The sequence below is a fragment of the Electrophorus electricus genome, chromosome 6 (genome assembly GCF_041902795.1).
Source record: "Electrophorus electricus isolate QZ-2024a chromosome 6, ASM4190279v1, whole genome shotgun sequence".
NCBI lineage: Eukaryota > Metazoa > Chordata > Actinopteri > Gymnotiformes > Gymnotidae > Electrophorus > Electrophorus electricus.
This window is the reverse complement of record NC_137502.1, coordinates 14,752,501-14,777,983: the sequence shown is the minus strand read 5'-3', so window position 1 is coordinate 14,777,983 and position 25,483 is coordinate 14,752,501. Positions and strand designations below refer to the sequence as shown.

The window sequence follows — 25,483 nt, the reverse complement described above, 5'->3', positions numbered from 1 at the left end:
TGGTGAAGTTAATTTTATTTAAATCAGCATTCACTATAGCAATTCAAAATGCTTTTTGTTCAGAACATCATCACGAACATGAAGTGAAAGGCCATCACAAAGCTGGGAGGAGTCCTGTCTCTGCAGAGCAACAAGCTCACACACACACACACACACACACACACACACACACACACACACACACACATGTTGGATTGTGTATTGTGGTCACAGATAGAATGATGAGCATTTCCCAAATGGAAAAAAAAAACTGGTGTAGAAACATAGTTTGTAGGTGTGGTTTGTGTACACGGTAGTGTGCCAGATAGTTCTGTGCATTTATGTAATTTTAAAAAAACAAAAAAAACTCCTGCTAGTTTGGAAATGCGAAATAGATTTTTCTGTTGCTGCATAGCACTGCCATATGGTATCCTACCACAAAGCACCAGTAGCCCCCCTACTCTGACAGTAGCAGGGCTGTGGGGAGCTTTGAAAAGCGTCTCTACAGCATTTTTTCTTTGACTGCATGATGATGCCTGCACACCATTCTGTTCCTGAAGTCATGCCAGCCATTGTGAAACCCATAACGGTCGTCTAGTCTTTATAATGAAACAGAGAAATGATTTGTTCTTGCAGGTGTGTTCTTCTGGAGACTCTTAAATGATTGATACAACCCACGGCGTTTAGTTCCAGGTGGGGTCCAGCTCCCAGATCTCTGACGGGTCTGCTGTTACTGTACTGCTGTAGGGAGAGCTGCAGTTCAGTCTGTGAGTGCAGTAATTTAGACTAGATTGCTAAGCAAACCTACAGAAATTTTAGCTCTTTCGTTCTGCTACTTCACATGGCCTATGGAACTCCTTCAAAAAAATTAAAGTGATAATGGCTACCTATCCTTATCACTCTGTGTAGTGCCGCACAGGAGCCCGTGGGTTTGGAGTATCCTGCCGAAGTCCGTGGGCAAGATCTAGGCCGTGATGTGATTTTCCCAGCCTTTCCCATCTCTCTCCCCTGCCTGTTCCTTCTTGCTCCTGAACGACAGTTTCCTATTGCAGCCCTTTGCCCACATTCTTCTGGCAGCAATCACTGAAGCTAAGAAGGCACGTTTCCTATCCTCCTGCAAGGTATATACCCCCCCCAACACACACACCCCCACCCCATGTCACAGCATTGATTATGTGCGGGTGGGCAAGTTAGGGAGCGTAGGCGTGATGTTGTAGGGAACACTGAGGCTACGGTACATATATTTCAGCTTAGGCTGACTTTAAAGTTGTTCATATCTAAAATAAGATTTCGAACACCAGGATCCCAAGGAAAAGACTGTGGAGAAGGTATATTATACATTTATTGTTTGTCTACAGCAGTGGATGTGCAGCTGTGCCTCTATATGTCGTCTATGTGATTACGGATTCACCAAGATCCAGAAGTGCTTGCTACATTCAGCATACAGACAACACACGCTTGCTGTTTTTCTTTCCTTAGTTTATTTTGTAGTCTTTAAAATACCAATCAATAGTGCATTCCTGGGCTTGCAGGTAAATGTAACTAGTTCTCAGGTCTTCCAATTTGGTTGGAAAAAACCAGTAAGACCTCTCCCCTAAGAGGGGGAGAAGAATGAAACAGCAAGATGGTGAGGCTTAGAACCATAATTACCAGAGGATCTGAGTCACTTTCTCTCTCTCCAGAACAGGCAAAGGAAGGGAAAACCAGCAGGGGAGCAGTGAGGCTTTCTGTCTGGCTCAGGTCGGCACGGTCTCCGCCCCCTTTCCCTGCTTTGCTCAAATCATCCCTCTCTCACCCTCAGAATGTTTATTCCAGTTTAGATGAACGTCCACTTGGGAGGTCAAAGGGCATAATCCAAACCCAAGGACAGTTCAGAGCAAAGGTATGACATCACATAAAAAGTCAATAAACAGAAAAGAAATCTGTAACATATATACAGGTACCGAGGTCCTCCTCTTGATCTTAAATAGCTTTTTCATAATCTCTTTTATTATATTTTATTTCTCAGTTACTTTCTCATATAATGATAAAACAAGAAAAGGAAAATAAAGCTTTCCACAGCCATTGTTTTCTACAACTGTTTCAAAGCCACACGTATCTACCTGAACACTCAACAAACATCTACCTCACGTGACATCGAAGGGAACAAGCATGGGTAATTTGTTCGTTTGTCCGTTCAGCCTCTCACTTTGTGCTTTTGTGGTTGTCACATGACAACAGTCACACAGGCCTGTGATATCAGTGTGTTATCTGTGTAGACTTAACCGGGGAGAGCCAGCACACATGGGCATAAGAGACATGGCTAACAGTGCTCACAACCAAGACTCCATTAATGCGTCAGTATCGTCTTTGTTCTCTACAAGTGAAAGAAAATAACTAAAGGAACAAAAGAAACAGAGATTTAAAAAATAGAAAGCAGAACTAGAAAGACAAAGACAAGCAGAATTACAATGTCACAGGAGGACGTGGAAAGTGAGGGAGCCATGGAGAAGAGAGAGCATCACGTCCCCTGCAATCGCCCCTGGCAGCAAAAGGTTGGGTCAGACTCCACCCTTCTCTGTGTTCAACATCACCTCACTGTCCCTCCTTATCTAAATCCTTGCTCGCAACAAATCCCCCCAGAGCCCCACTGACACAATTATCTCTGCGGCTCGTATTAGGTCACGTAGAAATGGCAGCCCTGGCCATCTCCAGCTACGACGCTGCTAATGCAAGCTGAAAACTAAGAGCGATGACTCCTGTCAAAAGTGCCTGCATTTTGGATAGCGAGTGTCCCATTCGCACACTGATTTTATATGCAGGAACGGGACTAAATATGGCTGCTTCCAGTTCAAGTTGTGAATGAAGCCAGAATTGTCCATTTAATGGACAATGATAATGACTCCAATGTTAAAAACAAAGGTTAAACAAAACTAGGTTTGGTAAAGTCATCGAGAGCTAGTGGGCTAATTTCAATGAACTTGTGCATTCCTGCAAAAATTTTTTGTTTGTCACTTATTTTGGTACATTACTAACAGCAACACTATAAGATGGATGACATTTTAAACAGACTGATAAAACAATATATAAAAGAATATGTATCAAAATTGATTGGTACAAGCTACAAACTGTTTAGGAAAACCAGGAGTTGTTCATGATTAATCTGATCATGTATAGCTAAAACTAAAAAATGCTTGAAGAGACAAGCAGTACATGCTTGTAGGCAGATAATCCTTAGAGCAGATGTGCTTCAGTACAGTGGACAGCTGCACTACATGTTTTATCTCTGTCTGAATTTTGTGCTATGTAAGAATTTGCCTTGGTCAGGAATAGTGGTCGGTCCCTGGTAGGGATGGTGAGGCGCTTACGTTTTGCTGTGTGTCAAAGGAAATGGGCAACAAATTAAAAGTTTGGGTTCACAGAACACCTGTTAACATCAGGAGAGCAAATCTGCTTTTTTTTTTTTTTTTGTTCGTGGGAGAAAGACAAACATTACAAGCTTGCTTTAAGGACTCTTAGTACTGTACAATGACCAGTGAACAGTCAACCGAAAGAGAAAAGCGCTGGGTATTAAAGGACAAATTACAAACACTTGAGTTAGCCCTTAAAGTGAAACAGTTCTGAAACTCAATTATATGCCCGATTTTGAGAGAGAGAGAGAGAGAGAGAGAGAGAGAGAGAGAGAGAGAGAGAGAGAGAGAGAGAGAAAGGAAAATAAGAACAAAAGCAGGTAAATGCAGATAGGTGTCAGCAGTATCCAGCAAGATGGAAATCATATTTTGAAAGACCACCCTCACTCCCACTCTCTTCAGCCCAGGGAGAGAAGCGGTAGGGGCTTGGGGGGATAGACGAAACGCCCTTCAATGCAGTCGGTTTGAGTTCAAAGGTCATTTGCTTAGTCCTAGGCCCTAGTTAGCGTCCATTATGCCATAGCGCTGTGGCTGTGATATGTGTGCTCTTCTGTTGGGGTTAAAGATAGTAACCATACGTGCGGTAACACACCTCCGTCTCTCTACAGCTACCCTCCACTGCTCTTTGAACTTCCCAAATAATATAACGCAATGTCCGTGAAAAGGTGGCTGTGGGAATGCTAATCTTCAGACTGTTACCATTTCTACAGTTATAATACAGCATTTCTTTTTGCTTTTTCAAAGATGGATTTCCCCCCCCCCCCCCTTACGGTTGTTGGCTTGTCAGTCAGTACCTGGGAAACGGAAAGCACCGGGGCAGTTGATTTTAAAGGGACGAAAAGGACTCAGAGCGATAGGGGGAGAGTCGAAGGGGCTTCTTGTCAGCATCTGTGCCATAGGAATGAATGTTCAGAGAAGGACACAGCGCAGGTGTCCTGCTTGTCCATGGGAGGAGAGGTATGCAGAGGGGGAAGGGGAGCAATTTGTGGGAAGGGGGTTGGCCATATGGCGGTGCATGGGCGGGGCAGGGGGCGGGGCCAGGCCGAGCAGACAGGCTGTTAACCCAGAGCCTCTTTGTTGCCCTCCCGCACCTGCTGCCCACTCTTACTCATCTTCATCTCCGTCAGCTGGATGTAGCGCAGCACATTTGTGTCTGCCAAAGGTGGTGCCGGTGGGGCGTGGCAGAAAAGAAAAAGACAGAAAGAAAGGGCACGTTTCACACACATGCAAGATTATAATAACTGCTCTGATAGTTTGCTGATAGTGGGTGGGAGTGCATTTGATTCAAAGCATTTACACAGTTTTTGAGTATTTGAAAATAAGAGCCATGCCTCTTGCTTATGACATTTTCTGCTCATCCTGCCTGCTCAGGCTACAGTTTTCAATTGAGCAGAAACATGAAAAAAATCTAACACTTGTTGGTTTAAGCTATTTGCATTGAGTTATTTAGTTCTTAGAATGCTCGTGGACACAGATAAGCAATCAAACGCTAAGATCCAGTATTGAAATGAAGGTGATCCGCCCCATCCCTGAGGACAGAGTGCCTACCCGTGGGCTCGCGGCTCTTGGCATCCCGGAGGTAGCGGAGGGCACAGTCGTAGTCTCCCAGGTGGTAGAAGGCGATGCCCGCGCGGTACATGGCTTTGAAGTGGTCCTGTTGATGGCCCAGCACCTTCAAACAGTATTCCTTCACGCGCTCGTAATTCACGAGCTCGGACTGAAGCAAACACGCTGGGGGGGAGAGAGGGGGAGAGGGGGGGACAATAAATCACGCCTCTAAAAACAACCAGTTCAAGATAATGCCAGAGATATGGGAAGAGAGAGAGAGAGAGAGAGAGAGAGAGAGAGAGAGAGAGAGAGAGAGAGAGAGAGAGAGAGAGAGAGAGAGAGAGCAATATTGAAAATGATGTACAACAATTATTAGGCTGGAGGCAATGTGACAACAAGAGTAGGCCAGAGAAAAGGGCAGAGGAAAATGAAAAACAAAAGGCCAAACGGTAGCAAACAGCAGAGTCAAAGCCCAGCTGGACGAGGAGAATGAATATAGAGGGAGGGGAAAAAATAGCCCTTGAAAAATATGGCAAGGCAATATTACACATTATACAACATACACTCCAGCAGCCAGAGAGCCCAGCAAGCTGAGCAATGTGACTCTCAGGAAGGTGGGTGGTGATTTTTCAAAATGTGTTTATTTATTTTACAGCAGCAACAATCAGCTATATGAAAAACCTGAGATTTGCAGTTTCGACATTCTCAGCCTGAATCAGACCGCAGATAATCCTGATAGTGTAATGCGGAGATTTAACTGCACCTTTTAGCTTTCGAAAGCTAAGCGATAGACGCAAGGTGGTTGTTTTATCTGCAGAGTAAAAGACACTCAGACAAAGCTCTACTGTTGTTGCCTTAGCAGTCTTAAGAGTAAAAATGTAATGAAATATACCTAGCTCCATGCCACCTATACAACTGACATCTAACCCAAGCCATGGCTTCACACATAACTGACATTAATAGAACTTTGGATCTTGAATACGGCAACATCAAAAGTCAATTAATAACAGCTGATTAAATCTCCCTAATGCATTTTTAAACAATATAAGACAGTTGAAATCCTATTTCCTTCCCCATTTCCAAGTTTAATGAATAAAGCATTAGAGGTCTTTAGCAGGAAAAAAAAAAAATACGGCAGCTAATTAATAGCCCCGTAGACTGGCCAAATTAGATGCAGTGTTCCTGAAAGAACATCTGCACTGCCGATGAATCAAAGCAGAACATGCCAGGCAGCTGGCCACATGCTGTTAGGCCTCAGTACAATCACAAGATTTTATTTAAACGGCAGGAACCATGGCTGGACTGTCACGCCAGCAGCTGAGGAACTTCATATTGTACATTTAGTTTTTTTAACTCACTGGATGTGGTGAGCGTGCATGTGTGTTTAATCCTGATTTAACTTCCACAGCCCTGGACCTCACCCAAAGAGAGATTTGTGATTAAGGTCCGAGCTGCTGTTGTTGTCACTGATCCAGCCTTGCCATTCATCCTGACACGCACACACGTATGCGCAGAGTGGACCCCTGATTCCAGGATTAGATCCTCAGCATGAACAAATCCCCTCCATGGCCCTCGAGGCTGCACTGAGACTGTGTCTGACTGCATATCACTGATTGCAGATTAAGGTGCAGGTGTGATGCAGGTAAACTACTGCAATACTGAACATCGGGGCTAGAACAGCTGGTGAATTCAGTCACATCTGATCTTTATGACGCAATGAAGGAAACCAGTGGTCGTTTCCAGTATCGTAGCCACATTTGCCAGAAACAGACAAACTGACCAATAACAATTTCAGCTCCAGCCAAAGTGGTGAAGGGAGGAGCACACCAGTGGGAGCAAATGGCAGGAACTGGAGCATTTGCATCACTACCTCACTACATAACTGCCTCAGGACCTGACCGTCTCAGAACCTTACTGCGTCAGGACCTAACTACCTCAGGAATTAAACTGTCTCAGAACCTTACTATGTCAGGACCTAACTGCCTCAGGACCTACCTGCCTCAGGACCTACCTGCCTCAGGACCTAACGCTTTGCCACCAGCTGGAGTTGGTCAGATGGGAGCATAACTGGATTCATGGCTCCATCTGGGGTTGAAGCCCCCGCATTTGCGCTGGCGCGACACTGCCCTGGCATACCCAACATGCACTGGTCTCGCTCCTGAGCCGTCCCAGCCCATCCTGACTAGTGTTCTTGTCTCTCGCTTAAGGTTTCTTTGAGGACTCTTGTTCTCTCACTTCTTCTCTTTTGTCCTCCTTCTTTATTTTGCCCTTAATTCAATCCTTCATCCATTCCTCTCCGTTCACCATAAAACACTCTTAAAGCAAAACCTTCTACATTTTATGACACAATTCGAAGGCAGGGCTTAGGAATGGAAGAGGAAGACGTTACAGATAGAATTGTACCTGAGCCCCAAATGTAGTTGTAGAGGTTTGAATGTTCTTGGCTCTACAAACAAATCAGTTCTGCTTCAGCTGAGTTTAACAACAATTGGAAAAGATTTTTCATTGGAACAGTGATTTGTAGCAGTGATTTGTAGCAGCTGAGGTCTCCCAGCAAGGGCTTCCCTGCAGGTTCCTTTTCTCAGCCGTTCGTGTCCCGTCATGACCCCCTGGCAGGATGTGCCATGCACTGCGGGGCGGGGCAGTAACCGTCTGTCAGCTCCAATCGCTCCCTCTCATCGCTCTAGCCCACTCCCCCCTGTTTAGGCACTTGGCTTCCTGTATTCTGTTACACACCAGACAGGTCTAATGGATCCAAATGCTCTTTGTGATGTCCTGATTTTTCTATTTCACTATGGCCTTTGCTCACCCCACACACACACACACACACACTCACACACACAGCGCCAGAAGCAGCACCATGCTAATTTATCACCCAAATGGATGGGCGTCACACTGAGGATACAGAGAATTGCACATGAGTGCTGAGTGGCCAAGTGAGTGTAATAACGGTGGCGTCAGGGCCTGCGCATTAATGGTTGCACTGCAGTTCCACCTCCATCTCGAGCCGACGTCGACAGGGAGGTAAGTGACCAGTGGTCATCTCAATCGGGCGAACCGTAATCCTTCTGGAAAAGGAAGAGCACAGCTCAGAAGTGCTCCCACTTTAACAGGAGCACCTCGGAAAATTGCGCAGCGTTAGCAGGCGTTCCAGATTCTCCGTCCTTCTATGCTATGGTCCTTTTAGGAAAGTAATTATCTAAACAACGCTTGTGGTCAGTATGAGCAGCCATACAGGAGAATCCAAGAGGAAGCAGGCTGACAGAGAAGAAGAGGGGGGTGGGGGGGGGGTGAGAAGGGCCAAGACAGGTAGAGTAGATTATAGGCGGGGACAACTCCAGGCCAGTCGGTTGTTAATGGCCTCTTCCTAAAACCTCCCCATCCACTGGACCGGATCGGTGCCCTTCGTCCTCAGTGCTCCCCTGAGGGCACCTCGCCTCTGACAGATCCAGTGTGCGTGGCATCAGGGGTGCCGGTGGAGAACATTTAAAGTCGCTGATCGCCCCTCCGTCGCTCAGGCGGCAATTAGTTCTCTGGGAACTTAATTGCCGGAGCGGTGACCCGTCGCTCCCCTCCCATCGTGTCCTCGTTTCCCCTTATGGCCCTGTTCGCCTGCGCTCCACTGCCCGCGTCTGCTAGGCTCCACCCTCACCCCCACCTGCCTTCCTCGCCTCCGCTGTGGTCTATAACCCCAGGCTGCCCTCTTTCTAAAGTCCCAACCCAGTCCCCTGGGGAATGGGACACAACATACAAGCAATCACGCTACCATTATTTCACATAGGGTTCGGTGCTAATGGCAAAGAAAAAAAGGAGACAGAAAGAATAAATGAATCCTGGGAACTTCATCAGCCAATCATGATAATGCAATCACCGTAACATGCTCTAAAGACACAAGGGCATATCCAAATGGAACTTGAAGTTTTCATCTAATGGCAGGTGCACTCGTGCGTGCTCTGTGCAAAAGGGCTGTATGAAATGGAATATAAATAGAAGGGGGTAGTGATATACCTTCTCAGCGAATCATTAATAATTTCCCACACCTTATACAGCCCCAATAAGAAGAATAGTGTGCCACCAAAATAGCACATTTGTGTTCTGTATTAATGAAAGTGCTATGTAATATGGCGCAGGAGTATCGTGAGGTTTACACATCGTTTACCCCCTGCCGGTTTTATTGCATTTTAAATAAGCTTTTCAGCTACATGAGGGATGAATGACAGTCCTGTCAGTAATAATATCCTTTCTGATCATCACAGACAAGCCCCGCTGGGATTACTGCACACTTCATTTATTTGCACCTACTTGTGAATTCTCGAAATTATGTTCAGACATGGCACGGTTGTAGTCTTTAAGGTTTTAATTTCAATTGCTTAATAAATAATAAAAAAAAAAAGCACACACCCGGCCTCACCTGGCCTGGCTAACATCTGATGGTGTTCACGGACATTACCATAACACCCGGAAACCTATAAGAGAGAAGGCACACGTGCCCAGCTTTTCCTGTCTTGAGGGAGGTCCTCTAAAAGCAAATGATTTGACTCTCATATACGCACCGTTAAGCTGCACCATCCGACCCCTCCTTCACACCACCGCCTCCTGCTTAGGAGGTGTAGTCAGACAGCGTGGATCTGTGGGGGCATGTTTCATTTGAACACTGGGCCCCTTCCTTGCTGGCCTCAGTAGCCTGTTGCTAATGTGCTGTCACTCAGTGCAGTGTGGCCTGAAGGACCCTGGGAGGAGGGCGAGCCCTAAATCACCAGGCCTTGAGTGCAGCTGCAAATGCGGCTTTGCCCACCCCCACCATCGTTACCTCTTCCACTGCTGTCATCTGAACATGCCTGCTCCTCTTTAATCAGTCTGCCTGTCAATCACGTGCCAATATGAGTGAAAAACCTTGGTATTTTACTTCTTCTCTTTGTGGTTCAGTGGCATATCCTTATCCACTTTTTTTCATCTTCGTCTTTGCTCATTAAACGACCATTTAAGTTTCACACTCTTTTCTTGTCTGAGGGAACGTAATAAGGCTCTCGATCAGGTTAATAATAGCCTCAGCTGACAGCCGTGGCAGAACTACTTTAGCAGAGGTTAAGCTCGCAGTCCTGCACAGTCAAAGCCTACCAGAACTGAAGCTGCACCAGTGCTAAAGCTGCACTGAAGCTGCACTGAGGCAGGTACACCAGTACTGAGGCTGCTTTGAGGCCGGTACACCAATACTGAGGCTGCTCTGAGGCCGATGCACCAATATTGAGGATGCACTGAGGCTGTGCACCAGCACAGAGGCTGAATTGAGGCTGCATCGAGGCTGCATTGAGACTGGTGCACTAGCACTGAGGCTGCACTTAGTCTGCCGCACAAACACAGAGGCTGCATTGAGGCTGGTGAACCACGTCGGGCCTGTCCTTATTCACCACAAACTCACCACAATAAACTTTCATCTTCTGCTCTCTATCTCTTTCTCTCTAGGCCTCCATTTCCTCCAGAATCAAGGGAAGCTGAGCCTTGTCCAGGACAGCATTACACGTGACACTAATTTCCCCAAGCGACAGAGGAGAGACCCAATTGTACATGCTGTATTAGGACTATAGGTCTCTGGTAGGAGCTCTATGTGCTTAGCTTTAGAGATTTTCTCTCTCGGGACCTGTAGAGCAGGAGCAATGATTTTGTGTGTGTGTGTGTGTGTGTGTGTGTGTGTGTGTGTGTGTGTGTGTGTGTGTGTGTGTGTGTGTGTGTGTCTCTCTCTAGGGCATTTTCATCTCGATTTTGGGCCAAGTGTCTGCACATCTTCACCCGTTCCCATGAGGAAGAACACGTTTTCTTCCACACACAAAAAGACTTGGCTACTCTTGTTAAGGTTTGGGCATATGCACAGGCAATTTTCCCCTACAAAACGCAGCAGCACACAAAGCCTTCACATAGAGAGAAACATAAGAGGTTGTGTGAGTACATGTGTGTGATCAAGGTTGTGATCACAGCTCACATTTCCCCCTTTTCCACTAAAACTGCCAGCTCCCATGGAGCCAGGCCCCCACCCAGAGCACTCCTCTTCTTGTGCCAACACCGGCATTCACGCTTCTCCAAGATCGCCTGCATGTGAGGGAGGATTTTTCGGTGGTTCCGTGGTTCCCGTCACGAGACAAGGAAGAACAGGTGTGTCGCTGGGTGCGGCCATGAACGCACCGGCGGCGCGTCTCCCTCTCTGCGGCGCCACATTCATCGCTCCTGGAAACCTGCGGCACATGCGCCCCATTTCCATGTAGTAGCCAATGGCGCAGCAGGGTGCAAGGCAGCCCTCATTACCCCCCGTCTGCTTGTGAAGAGTGCGACACGTGTCGTCATGGACTCACACGCAGAGTGTTTTACAAAAAACGGATGAAACATTTAACGAGGCTTCCCAACTGCCTTCCCACAGCTCACCTAAACACCCAAACACTCCCCCCCCACACACACAGTAGCCATCTGCTGCATTATTCATGAGCCCACAACTCAGTAGCCTATCACAGTCACCGCACAATACAATGACACTCAATCACAATGCTGCGCACAGACCATGGCCATCTCTCCACATGAACACTCACACGCTCGTATAAGCCATTTACATCGTGTAGATATAAGGGTGAACTGAAGCAAAGCGAAGCTGTGCGGATTCCCAGCCGAGGGGCCCTAAGTGAGGCACTTAGCATGAGAGAAGGTTGAGGGAAACATTACAGCAGTGCTGAGGGGAGTTGTCCTGTTGACCTGCTCTTAGATACAGACATGCTGATACTGCATGAAAAGCAGCACAAAACACTGACTCAAAGTCACTTCACTTTGATCTCTGGGAAAATATCACAGCACTTCAGAAATTTCGTGGAAGCCTCAGCACTTTTCTAAATCTTTGTTTGTTTGTTTTTTTACTTGATTCAGCAAGGCTATTGATTTTCATTTCATTTATGAGCACCTGATTTCCATGATTTCTTTATAACTTTTGTCACAGCGATGAGGTCATCTGTAATATCTGGTGGTGTCCGTTTCAGTTAAATTGGTGTAGATCCTTCACCCAAATTTAAAGCGTTCCATGTGGTCTTATCATAGCTTCAGACCTGTAGGAATGGAACTCATTATGTACACTAAATATAGAATCTATTGATTTAATGAGAACGCTAATAAAACGCATGAGCAGAATCAGTAGGTTATTCAGTTACCATCCCACAGGATGGGGTGCTGAATTCTAGTTGTACCATACAACCAATGCTTTTGTGCTGTTTGCGTATCTAGAACAGCATGATTCAGAGGTAACTGTGACACTTTAACGTTACTACCCCGAAACTTGATTGAGTGTTGCAGCCTGCCACTGGCCCTCACCCCGGTGACCGCTACCGGTGTTGCAGACTCATGAGACAAGGACAATTAAGAGTTATTGCTCTTGCTTTTTTTTGCAGGTGATTTTATTGCTGTCCCATCCCTTTCAGTACTGTCTGAATTTTCTGTCTGGCACAGGGTTAGAAGGCTAACGTGAAAATGGACATATATGTATTTGTGAGGTATCGATAAGCCAGTGCCTCCTTTCCAATCATGAAAACCAGGACTAATACAGTCCTCCATCATATATTAATGCCTAAAGCTGTCCTTCAAGCTTCATTCATTGGCAGGCAGACCCCTACCTAGACTAGAGTCGACAGACGAGGACACAATGTTTGATAACCGCAACACAGCCTTTCTCACTGAAACTTAAATGGTACACTAATAGTGGAGGTTAATGTAGGTTAGTGTTCTCCTGATAGAGAACATGTTACATTGCTGATCTGTGGTGTTGTTGTTACGGATGTGGTGGAGGAATGGCAGCAGACAGTCCCTGCATGACTTGGTGTCCTAGAAACAGCCAGCAGTGTGCTAGAGTCCTACACCTGCACCGCGATGGTGCCAAGACTTCTGGGGAAGCTCTGCAGTACACAAGACTGTTCTTACAACGGTTTCATTTCCGTAGAGTTTTGGTTTCACACAACTCTTTAATTTCGATAGAGTTTTGGTTCGTCACAGCTGTTTCATTTTGGGTTTCGGTTTCTCAAGCAGCAACTGAGCACATCTATCCGTATAATAATCACAGGCTTAATGCGATCAATAAAAAAATGAAAAATGTGAGACCTGCAGAGAAAAAGGGTTTTAATCTGAATGAAATTTGCATAATGTTTTGGTATAACGTGTGTATGGGTGTAGTCAGTGACAAGTCTTATTGGCCTCTTTCACGAGTGATCTCGTTTTGACCAAAGGTAAAGTGTTTACTTGATGTGTTTAACACATTTATACTGTAAAAGGAATATAGCATGAACTGATATTATATAGATATTATATATACATTTACATATAAATACAGCATAAGTTACCATCAGTCAACTAACTCCTGACTAAATAGAGTCGACAATAGAAGATTGGTAGTCCACAGGTCTAGATATAATGCAGGCCTTTCAAATCAATAAAGTGTTTATTCACATTTTACATTTAGTCATAGAATATGCTCATTTATGCAGTAAATAAGAAAGAAAAAGAAAACCCATCAAGGGGTCGGGGATGAGACCTCGAGGAACAGCCACACCTCATCCGCCTAATCAAGAAGCACTACTGAAGATAATAAAGTCCATGGAGCAGGTGGGGTGGATTAGGGCTGGAGCTACACCCTTTAACGTGGCACATCTCCTATCTGTGAAGGGCAGCATGTTGGCTAGCTGGCAGGGAAGTGAATAGATGAAGGTCATTTTTCTGTACTAGGCATTAGCAACGGTTCTCCATTGTATTTGGAAGCAAGCGTGGTCTCCTTCTCTCCTGCTTCGGCATGTGCCAGGAACAGAGGACAGCCATACTTCCGGCCCACTTCCTTCCTGAATCTCAGGGAGTGGGGGAGGGGGTCCTGTATTTGTTGCGCTATGTCAGGTGAAAAAGCTGTCCCTTGTAGTTTGTTTATTTAACAGTATGCTACATAAGTACATGCGCATAACTGTATTAATAAACAGGTAAACATAATTACATTCAGTACTGTATTCTGTAGCTCTGAAGAGTATGTTGATTTCATATCATGTTTTTGTTGTCGGTTTCCAGGGTTTGTAATTGTTTGTTTAATAGCTTGTTTTCTGGATTATATGTTTTACATAATATAAATAAAACAAACCCAACAGATTGCCATAAGAAAAACAGATTTCAGAGAACAGATTAAAACATCTAGAAAGATTATCTTTCTAGTGTTAAGAGTGTATTTAGTGGTAAACAGATATTATGGGCAAAAAAACCCCAAACAAACACGACATCAAAATCATTCCTGTTTTTCCCTATTTTAAATGCATTACAGTAGTCACTGTCTATTCTGCCACAGAATGTAATGCACTCAGCACTCATTATTAATTCAGTATAAATGGTCATCCGCAGTTAGATCAGTAATTCATCGTTCATCGTCCTCCACCATTACACACAGCAAAGAGCTGCTTCATTGAGAATGGAGCTCTGTGTGTAACCATCCACTGCTTTACTGTACAGTTCTTCCTGTCAGTTAAAGCTCATGTAAGCTTTTTTAAAAGTACAGTTCAGCCAACTTGTCTATATATCCTGCTAGCTATAACAGATTCTTTGTTAGAAAAAAAAAAGTCTTAGTGTATTTGGCGAGGTCTGAAATTCTGCAATCCATTTCAACAGGGTCCAGTTTTAATAACATGGCCCTCCCTGGCTATTAATTTTGACAACAACCTATCAGTGCTAGCATGAGGCTATAATTTGAACAGAGTCTACAAAGTACTTCTGTAAGTCACTCTGGACAAGGGCGTCTGACAAATGCTGTAAATAAAATTTCCTTGTGGCTTCGTGGATGGCACATAGCAGGGTAAGCTGAAGAAAGGGGATTTGGGAAGAATACTGGATGGTGGGCGTAAGAGTAAAGGAAGGGTGGACTCTTTGGGTGGCTAAATCTTGCAGAAGTCTTGTAGAAGAACTACAAACATTTCTTGCAGTGACATTAATAACTCTCGCCAATTCCACTTAGTTAGTCACCCATTAACACCTAGGTATGTTATTTTTAAAGATGTAACAGTGCCCTGCAGACCATAACACGGTGGTCTTTCTCAACTCTCTAACCAGGTAGGTGGTCCTTCCTGCTCGCAGTGGCCGCAGCTATATCTGTGGGCCTCTGGTGGCATAAATAAAACCTGGAGTCGGATGGCCTCATGTATGTGCAGGCTTCCTAGGAGTGGGGATGCCCTAAAATAGGAGTGGAACGGCACATGCACCAAACAAGCGTCACGGAGATGGAGCGATGAAGTACTTGGCAATTAAGCATCCCTCTTCCACTAACAACATCCAGCGATGTTTTTGCACAAGTCCTTTGTGCATCTCATAATGGACCTTCCGATGTCTGGCTGCATCTACATTGGCCTCTGGAGAGCAACTAGGCAGGGCTAATGCACAGGGTGTGTTCGTGCTCAGAAAGCAGCGCACATTACATGACTCAGCATCACTAGCTTGGTGAAGGCAAGATGCCCAAGATGAGGGCATACTACTGTCAGCAAATGAGCACTAAACCTGTATCCAGCGCCATGTAGCAATGAAGTGATCCCAAATAAACATCAAGCAAGTAATAAAGTAATCAACTAGCACGCAATGCATCGTTGGACAAAACCAAAGTGCCAGGGGACAAAGGTACTGTACACTGCAGCGGATGCCAAGATGTAATCCTGAATGGAATTACGCAGTGTTGTAGAGGCATCTAGCAGGATTTGATGATGTAATTCTGTTTGTGACTGCCTCATTCTCTCATCAGCTCCTTCTTACTTCCCTTCAACCCCCATGCACTCTTCCATCCAGCTCGGTTTTATTTACTGCAGTAACAGGTACTGTCTTGGCAGCTTACTTGGACCTGGCAGTCATTTCCTCGCTTTTTAGCTACAATGAAGTAGCATGTAAGAGTGCTGCTATGAGGTGAGAAAAAGCACAGCTAAAGACTCACAGAGGTCCCCGAAATTAGGGGGATCTGGCACATTTCTGTAGCTCTCCACTCCTCCATTTTTCATCCACACACACACACACACACACACACACACACACACACACACACACACACACACACACCACTCAAAGCTCTTCACATATTCTGTGATTAAGCTGCGTATTTTCCTGCGTCTCTCCATCTCTCTCATCATCTTCATTTGTTCCCCATGGCGAGTTGGTCTGCTATGGCATAATACAGTGCTGTACAGTGGGGTCTGTGCCTAGTGGAACCCCACAGGGCCGAGGTGCCATCTGCGGACATGGCACCAGCTGCCCTCGTCTTTCTGCTCGCCACCACCTTTACCACCAACATCGCTTCATGAAGGGGACGGAGTGATCTCCTCAACCACCCACCAACACATTCATCAGTTTATCTTTCTCCTACTCAATGGCACTGATTAAAAAAAAATTAAAAATAAATAAATATATATAATGTTTTTTTTCTGCTTCGGGTGTCTGCTTCGAGTGATCTCCTCAACCACCCACCAACACATTCATCAGTTTATCTTTCTCCTACTCAATGGCACTGATTTAAAAAAAATTAAAAATAAATAAATATATATAATGTTTTTTTTCTGCTTCGGCTGTCTGGAGGAAAAGTATAAAATAACAGTGCTGTCAAAGAGAAAACAAAGGGAGAGAGAGAGCGAGACAGAGAGAAGGAAAGAGGAAAAGAGGGAGGAGAGGAAGAGGGAGAGACTAGATGATAGGACACAGGCTGACTGTGATTATAATACGCTGCATAGGATAAACATTAGCACTTCATGAAGTGAAGAGAATCGACGCATCGGGTGACACTCATCACAGAGGAGCGTCTAATAAGAGCATACAGCATGAGATCATCCTCACCATCCATACATTAGTGCTGCCATTACTGGCGCCATTCATAATGCAGACATGATGTGCGGAGATTAAATGCTGTTGATTTGTGAGTCGGCGAAATGCATGCTTGATGAGTTCTCGGTTTTCAGCTGCCATGTCTTATTTTAGAGTATTAGTGAACAGAGGCATTTCAGAGCAATGCACACATTGGAACTGACCAGTCAAGTATGAAATCTTTGCAATATAGAAAAATGGAATACTATTATAGTCTGTTATAATCTTTTCACACACATAACTGGAGTAAAATAAATTTGATTCCATACTGACTGTTATATGAATCCTGGCAACAGTTTAATTTGACATCAAAGCTACTGGATGTAGAATTCAAAGCCAAAAATGTGGTGTTTGGTGTCACAGTTAAACTTTAGACTGAAACTCAGGTTGCCAATGACCCCAATTACCTCACTAGACATGTAACCTTCTCCTCTTTTTATGAGAGAGGTCGTGCAGACATTGCAAATATGCCTTTTTAATCACCTATGACTGATTTGGCTCAGTGTCATGTCTGGTGTTTAAAAAGCTTTGGAACTGCAAAGCCTGCACTGCTATCCACTATAACTGCCTGACAAATGGAACAGTAACCCACTTACAAATGCTTCCTGCCCGGCCCCTCTGCAGGGACAGTGTCTTTAATAAGGATGGCAAATATACCATTCGTCTTCTTTTGTGGTTCAGACAGAATCAGGTAACAATACTTTCAGTGCTGTTTTCTTTCCACTCTTATCTCCCTTGCTTTTTCTTTTCATTTCTCCTTTACCTCTTTGGAATTGCCTTCTTTGTGTTCATACACCCATCCTCCCGTTTATTCAACTACACTCTTTGACTTCATTAATTAGTGCTGACAGCTTTTGCGATGTAAGTTTTATTGCAGGCTTTTTGGTTGTGTCACAACACAATCGTGCCACTTTGCTGACCTGAGGCTTGCTGTGTCCTGTAAGGATTACTCAGCAGTTAAGAGGAAGTGTTATTTCAAAAGTTGCTGTGGCTGGCTCAAGTCAAACAAAAGGACAGGAAAGCTTGTCCTTGTCACAACAAATGCTTTTTATGGAATGGTGTCTCTCTCTATCTGTCTCTCCCTCCCTCCCTCACACACACACACACACACACACACACACACACACACACACACACACACACACACACACACACACACACACAATTAGCCTCTCTTCCTCAGTCTTTCTATTTCTCTCTTATTCTATCCATCTCCAAAACACAGCCAACAACAATGGCAGCATTTGTATCAGCTCGGCCTGGCAGGGCCACAGCAGGCTATTCCATCAGCTCCCCCTCCGTCCACTCCAAGCTGCAGCCATCCAGCCCGCTTGCTGACCGCTCCAGCTGCCTAGAACAGCTGAGGCGGAGACACACGGGGGAGGGCCGACACTAGCTGTGTTTGACACAAGTGCAAAAAGTAAACAATGAATGATGGAGAAAAAGGAACAGAATTAAAAATAAATAAATAAACAAACAGTGGATGTTTCTGATCTGATCCTCGGGCTGTGAAAGGATCATTCACACCAGCACAGTGGCTTGTTAATATCAGGTAATTTGATCAGTTTGCTTTTAACGTTGAGTATTGACAAAAAGAACAAAACGTCTTCATAAAATCATCAGGATGGGGTAGCCCAAGAGATATAAATATTATAAACAAACATTTCTAGCTTCATGCAAATGTGGGTTTAGAATTCAACTTGGCATCTGTGCTGGGTCTTTAGAAAGGACATGCTAGAATGTAGAGTGTCAGAGGTACTGGGAAATACAATTTCATTTCATTCTACTTGTACAGTGAAAATAAAGCTGTTCTACTCACTTCTATTCTATTTTATTCTCCCTCTATTTGCAGTCCATTTCATGGATACCATTTGTTTTCCCTATAGGGGCTGCTTTACTATTTCTACCCAAGACTGTATTTACATGGGAGAGGATGGATAAAGTATACAAGGGGATGAGAAGGAATGTTGACACTGATACTGAGCGCTTGATAGTGCCGCCAGCAAAATGCACCGCCGGCTCATCATGCCTTGCTGACTCCCCCAAGGCCAAAAATGTTGACCACTCTTAAGCCTGATGTCACGCTAGCCACTGTGGGAGGCTGGGAGTTGCAGAGGGCTACAAACATCAGATTATCCCTCTCTCTCCAAGCAGGTGTGTACGAATGGTCATTAACCTGATGCTTAAGACAGGTCGGAGTTGAGATGTTTTCGCCTTCGCGTCTTAAGGAAGCTTTTTGTCTATTGACCTAAATAGATAGTTATTCCGCGATGACACACAATCAAAACGCTACGTTATGTACGGAATTATATTTCAATAAAGACACACACAAATGAGATGCAGTAAATTGGGATTACTAAACGATCTATCTACGCGAAACGCACCAATTTGTAATTTTTTCGTTACCGTTTTTGTTTATAAAACGACAGCCAGAGGTTGCTATCTATGGCACTACGCATTCGGTCTCTTAATGTACTACTTCCCTCTACTCTCAAACACATCAGTTAATTGACGGTGTGGTCAGGCTTTAGCCTGAGCTGTTTGAAAATGCACACAAACCCCGGCGAACAAATAAGGCGAAGGTTTCGAGGTGTCAGGGTTCGGCGAAGGAGCTCCGCAGGTAAACGTCGCCTCACCTGTCAGACTGTCGTAGCATTCGATCTCCGTGCTTTCGACGGCTCTTCGCTGCTCTTCTGTCAGTTTGGCCGCTGCTTGGCTCAGCAGGTTCACCTCGGACCCGGTGGTCCCATCGACGACGTGTATCCCCTTCAGCTGTAGCAAAGCCCTGTGGTACTTCCCGATAGCTTCCCGGAATTTCTTCTCCTTGTAGCAACGATGGCCCTCTTGTTTGAAGCCAATCGCTTTCTGGATTTTAGCCTCCATCTCCGTTTCCGCGTTACCGACGCGATGCCCTCCCCCGCCGCCGTCTCCACCCGCAGCCGCGGCCAGGCTCCGACCCCCCGCCTCCGGATAGCTTTTCAGGCTCTTGATCGAGTGCTGCTTTGCTTCCATCTCGCTCAGTACGCGCGACTGCAGCAGTCCATGCTGTTCGGACACGGACGCCTGTGTTCTCTTTAAGGGCTGGAGCAGCGTGCTGTGCATAAAGGACGCGAGTCAAGCAGCGAGCAAGAGATCGAGCGACAATAACCTGGAGACGTCTTAAATAACACCAACCACGCGCAAATGATCTTCGGCGCTAAACGAATCGAGAAGGAACGAGGAAAAAAATGGAGCGAAAAACAGTGTAGAATCTACACGATCGTTCGAATGTTTCTGTCGAACAACAGCGTTGAATTGGTGGACACGAGATGAGGGAGGACACCTCGCGCGACTGAGCTCAGCTTTATTTATTTATTTATTTATTTATTTTTCTTTCCTCCCCCTTTGGTCGAGGCACCGGCACGCGCAGCTTCAGCACCGCGGACAGCGAAGGCGAGTTCTAACGCGCGGCATCATGGGAAGGGGCGAGTCGTGAGGCGTTGCTGCGCTCGCTGCTGCATCGCGGTCGCGCTTAAGAGCAGATGAGCAGTTTTGCGTTGATGTAAGCCAGTATTAACTTGCGACAGGCCACAGTAATGGAACACATGATGTGTACATGAATACAGGACAACAAAGCAGTCTCCGATTTCAGCAACATCGGCACCACCAAGGGTTGCACTTAGCTGCACATTTCGTAGGCCGTAGCTCGCGATAAGTGTCCGTAAGATGAGTAGGCTAGTAAGCGGTCACATAAATCATGGCAAAAAAGGACACAGATGCAAGACATTCCCAGTCACCTTCCAGGATCATGAAAGCCATTAAAAACGTCTGAAATGGGACATCATTGGCAGTACTGCATTTGTTTTTTCGTCACAAAGATTAAACAGGCATCTTATAAAACGTCAATAATCCTTATCTGATCCTTAACATAAGGAAATTTAAGATTGCCATAAGATTGTCATCGTTCCATGGAATTGTGCACGTGACTTTCTTCTTTCTAGGGCTCTCATTTTGACCAGAAAATACATTACATAGCCTTGCATAGACCCAGATTAAAATAATGAAGCATGTGTACGATTGGACTTTTAAAATAATTTTGTCCGACGCGCGACTAGCCTACAACCTGACCAAATTTTCTTTGGTTTCATGGATATTCTCATTTAGACACCTCCATGGAATATGCTACTGCTAGATACATATAATTGCAATCACTGGATCGCTTAAAATAGTGTTATTTTCTTCAAGTTGTGCAGACTTGTACTTTTCGCCCGACAGCCTCCATAAATCGGCTTTACATTTGTTCATCAAATTTACTTGTAGAACAATACTTGTTTTAAACCCTGTGGAACAGCGCTGAGCACGCCTTACATTAGAACGGTGAAATGGTAGCAAGACGATCACTGGAATATCTACTCTTCACACGGGTTGGTAGCAATGGCCAACTGTAACCTGCTCTAAATGAAACACTTGAAAACATTCTGATATCGTGGTTCATTTAAATGTCTTACAGTTTACACAGATGTTAAGGAGCCTGTCTTAGTTAGAGCAGAACTCATTTTCTCTTCTGCCTGTATATTCAGTTAATTATTGGCCGATCAAAACTTATATTTTGAAGAACAGTCTACTTCTCTGGAGAAATTCAAGACTTAAGAACACTGCACCTGCTTGCAAGATGAGATACTGCTAAACTTACAAAGGACTACATTGATTTGGTACTGGTTGTGCTCAGAACCTTTGCATTCAGTTATTTTGGTCTACGTGTTCCCCATGTGGAATTTTAGTAACAAGCAGCAGAAAGAAAAAACATATTCTACAAATGTCTGATTAATACAACCTATCCACACGTAATCATAAATGTTTCATTTAATCTTATTGTACCCTTGTGAAATTTAAGATGCTAAAATAGTTGGCTTTTCAAGTACAAGTATGTTGAAAGTAAGAATGAGACTAAAACAAACGTGATGAAAGGTTTTTTTTGCTGTCCCATTTTATGTTCAGTCCAATCCAAAAACAAGCAGTCCATTCATTTTATAAAACCAGCATCTTCCGTCTGCCTTAAATCTTAAATCTGTACATTGTAACAAAGTTCGACTTCAAATGCTTTTGAGATTAAAATCAATCATATTTTAAAAAATGGAGAAAGTGACCAGATCCAGGTCCGGGTCCATTTTAAGCACCTGGTACAAGTGTGGTGAGTAGCAGCAGTTGTAGTTGAAGCTGCATTTTAAGCATTTTGGCCACAAAAAGGGATGGAAAAACAACAACACTCTGGGGTCCATTGCCATGTGTGTTGCCTGGCAACGCAGAGCAATCTCCCAGCAGGGGGAGTTGACACCTTGCGCTCTCATCCCATCTAGGTAACACTTAACATGGCACCATTCCAGCAGCAGGAAACTTACAGGAGGGGGGAAAAAAAACATAATTGATGGGCTGTAAAACATGCACACGAAGTTTTCTTCTCAAGGAAAGCAAAAGGTTGAGGTCAGGGGGTGCCTCGAGGGGAATTAGTTGCATGTTGTATATATGACCGTTGAAACATTCTTTTACTTTTAATGAGCAAACAACGCAAGAAAGGGACGTCAGTGGACAGGTAACTACAGAGAACTCTCTTTTCCTTCGAGAGTGTCACCACAGAGGCACGGAGTGTTTGAGAGCGAGTGCACTAACGCCTTCACTTAACTCTCAGTTAAACGAAGACAAAGGTCACTCCCTTTTAGGGCGTCTGAATGCTTTGTGCCCTGCTGTACAAAAACAGATCTGTAAATCTGTAATTTAAGAGTCATTTCCAAAGGCTGGATGTGATTAGGTGTTCTGGGGAAAGAAGCATTTCTTGAGAGGTGTGGAGAGAGGTATGGGTGCATACTATCATTCCTATGTGCACTGGGAGGATATGTTCTCTATACTGTCTTCAGTGTCCTCTTGGCCCCTCTCCCCACACTGAAGTGGCATAACTCCTTCCTACTCTTGGATGTGGTTTTCTAAACCCTGAATGTGAGTGTTTAGGAGGCATGGTGCATTAGGTCCTCTTGGCGCCCAGTCTCTTGAAGACACTGACTGTCTTGGCGTCCATCTGAGCCCCATGACAGTCCCTGCCTGCACCTGTGCTACTGCTCACTTTGGGGCTGGCCAGAGTAGAGCTGGCCTGTGCCTTGCTTTTGCTGCTGGTCACATGGCTATCCTGCGTATCTGCTGTCTGACCCGCTAGCGAGCTGGTGGGTTTAGGGCCGGGGCTGCTGGCCGAGGGAGCCTTCCCCAGCCTCCGCATTATACTCCGCTTGGGGGGCCCCTCTTGGCCGGAGGAGGTAGAGGAGGGGGCCGGGGGAGTGCTCTCCGACGTGGGAAGTTTGTATTTCTTGCCCAGGCGGAACAGAGTGAGGGGTTCTGCTTTTTGGGCGGCAGGCTCATTTTTGGAAAGCAGCAGGGGTCGTTTGAGGACGCCGGCGTACTGCAGCACCGAGCCTTCGCCGTCACTGTCTTCAGCCCTGCCGGCATGGTCAGTGACTTCGTCCATCTTCTCCTCGGCTTCCTCCTCGGCTTCCTCCTCGGCTTCCTCCTCGTCGTCTACTGCACCCAGCCTGCTGAAGACTCCTGTAGCCTGCTGGCAGGGGGGAGAAGACGTGGAGAAATCAACATAAACAGAGGTGAAAAATAACAAGCGCACACATCAGGAAGTACAGAGACATGAAACCGTGCAGTATGAAACGAACTGACCCAGGCATGCATTGACGTGAATACCAAAAGGCCTTAAGAACCAACAGAGAGATGCACAAAAGAAAAACTGTAACAATCACCTTATTGGCTGCAGGGGTGTCTGCCTTAGACTCTGAACCCAATCTCTCAAACACAGAAGTACGCTTCAGACTCTTGGCTGTGACACAAAGAGATATGCATCAGAGCAACTTTATCCATTGCAGTCATGTCAACTTCAGATATTCACTCTGCATTTCCCTATACCTGCCACACTGATGACCTAATTCCTTGCTCCTCAAGGGTTGGTTCCTGCACATTTCCCACCCTGCCTTTACCTAGGAGTCAGGTATGATGAAACAGTGTCCAATCAGTTGAACTACTTGTTCAGCCATTACAAGAATACGGACCGGCTTTGGATTCAAGGATGAAGACTGAGCATCAGGGACCTAAGATCCTACACATTAAACTGGGTACACATAAGGGTATATCATGGCATGCATATGTTTTTTTTTTTTGTTTGTTTGTTTTTTTAAATAAAGATGACAGTCTTTAAAAGACATCTCCAAGCACCTTTCTTGGCCTGCTGGGCCAGGATCCGTCGGGTGCGGGCGGTGGTCCCCTTTGGCATGTTGATAATATACTTCCCTTCCATCTCTGCAGTCACTCGCCGACGCTTCACAGACAGGCCGTTCTCCTCATCTGCAGGCTGACTGATTACTTATCGCAAAAGAAAGACGAGCAATGGGGAGAGAAAGAGAGGAGGAAAAAAGAATGAAAAACACTGAAGAGTGAAAAATGTTAAAAAGGTGTGAAAAGCAGGGAGGTGTGGACACCAAGCAGATGTCTGCCAGGGAGCTGCTGTAATCTGTGCCTAGGATGCTCACACTCGCTGAGAAATAAACAAACATTTACAGCAGGCTAGCACCCAGCCGGCACGGCGGCAGCCCAGGGAGCTGCTGATGAAGGAGGTACCTGCTTTGGCACTTTTGTTGGAGACTGTCACTGAGAGACGGTTGTCAGGACGACGGACGGGTGTGCTCGGTGGGGAGTCCCGACTCAAGGCATTGGCGATCATGCGCGTCGCGGCTAAAGGGAAGGGTGAACATATTACAACAGGGTAACCTCACCTGCAGACCCTCCACGACCACAGCTTACCTGGATGTGTAAGTAAAAGCTATTGAAATTTACGTGTTTACAGTTGAATATGACCAGTTCCACCTTCCTCCCTTCCCAAACTTACCCCACCACCCTTTTTAAACTCATCTTGTCCTATAATTGACTAACGACTGCATAAAGCATACATTTTAATTTAGTCCCCTTCCATATAAATGGAACATTGGAATCAGTAAGAAAGAGAACATTTTAACAGGGAGAACCAAAACTCTTTGTAATTTATTATGCAGACTATTACTAACACTGACTTTGATCTTGTTAAAATGTACTGGTCTCAAATGACACCGAGCTGCAGCAGAAGCCTAAACCATAATGTTAGATTTATTCAGTGTCATTTATTTGCATCATTTACAACAAATGTGCTTCATGTGTCAGTAAAATGTACCAGGATTGTTGTGTTCGCAAAGAATTATAATGTTAGCAATTGTTATGTTAGTAATAGGAATTTGCTAAAATGGTAAGGCTTTTCCATTGTAATATTTTCAGATGAGAACAAATAAAAATGAACAAAAATCATACATCAACACAGAACTAGTGAGCCTGAGAGAGATTACCAGTAATTATACATGGGAGTGTACACGGGAGATACACTGTCATATAATTTTAGAAACAGCCGACTGGTATGGTTTTCTTTCCACTGCATTTTTAAATGTCTAAACAAGTTTTTTTTTTTTTTTTTAACTGTTATCAGTATTCTCAGTCTATATTGGGAGTGGGTCGGGTGGAATCAAAATCATGGATAAAATAACAGCCATGCTGGAATCTGTTAAGAACAAACAAATGCAAGACAAGTTTGATTGTGCAATCAATATTCTAAGAGATTCATCCATAAAGCCTAAACCAAGTAA

At 44.9% G+C, this 25,483-nt stretch overlaps 2 protein-coding genes across 9 annotated transcripts in view; both read right to left on the bottom strand.

Annotated features, from left to right (window-relative positions):
- On the bottom strand, positions 1-20,615 carry ttc9b (tetratricopeptide repeat domain 9B). 3 transcript variants are annotated; one of them, XR_003410822.3, is made up of 4 exons: positions 19,430-20,611; positions 4,917-5,099; positions 4,163-4,521; positions 1-120 (listed from the first exon to the last, which is right to left on the bottom strand). XR_003410822.3 is itself a non-coding variant. In XM_081715642.1 (3 exons), exons 1-3 carry the CDS (start codon positions 19,893-19,895, stop codon positions 95-97), a joined length of 675 nt encoding a protein of 224 aa, XP_081571768.1. In that variant the 5' UTR covers positions 19,896-20,615; the 3' UTR covers positions 1-94. The 3 variants fall into 3 exon arrangements, 2 of the variants coding, with proteins under 2 accessions (XP_081571768.1, XP_026868519.1); XM_081715642.1 differs by lacking the exon at positions 4,163-4,521 and having other exon boundaries at positions 19,430-20,615; XM_027012718.3 differs by lacking the exon at positions 1-120 and having other exon boundaries at positions 1,442-4,521.
- A 1,002-nt stretch (positions 20,616-21,617) lies between these two features.
- c6h19orf47 (chromosome 6 C19orf47 homolog) overlaps positions 21,618-25,483 on the bottom strand; it is an 11,146-nt gene continuing 7,280 nt past the window's right edge. For 4 of the 6 annotated variants that reach the window (XM_081716218.1, XM_081716220.1, XM_027012716.3 and 1 more), the window contains exons 5-8: positions 24,435-24,548; positions 24,033-24,179; positions 23,564-23,640; positions 21,618-23,370 (exon numbers count right to left, since the gene is read on the bottom strand). In XM_081716218.1, the coding sequence (XP_081572344.1) occupies positions 22,789-23,370; positions 23,564-23,640; positions 24,033-24,179; positions 24,435-24,548 (920 nt within the window). In that variant the 3' untranslated portion in view covers positions 21,618-22,788. The remainder of the gene's footprint in view (positions 23,371-23,563; positions 23,641-24,032; positions 24,180-24,434; positions 24,549-25,483) is intronic. The other 2 variants (XM_081716219.1, XM_027012717.3) reach the window with 1 other exon arrangement.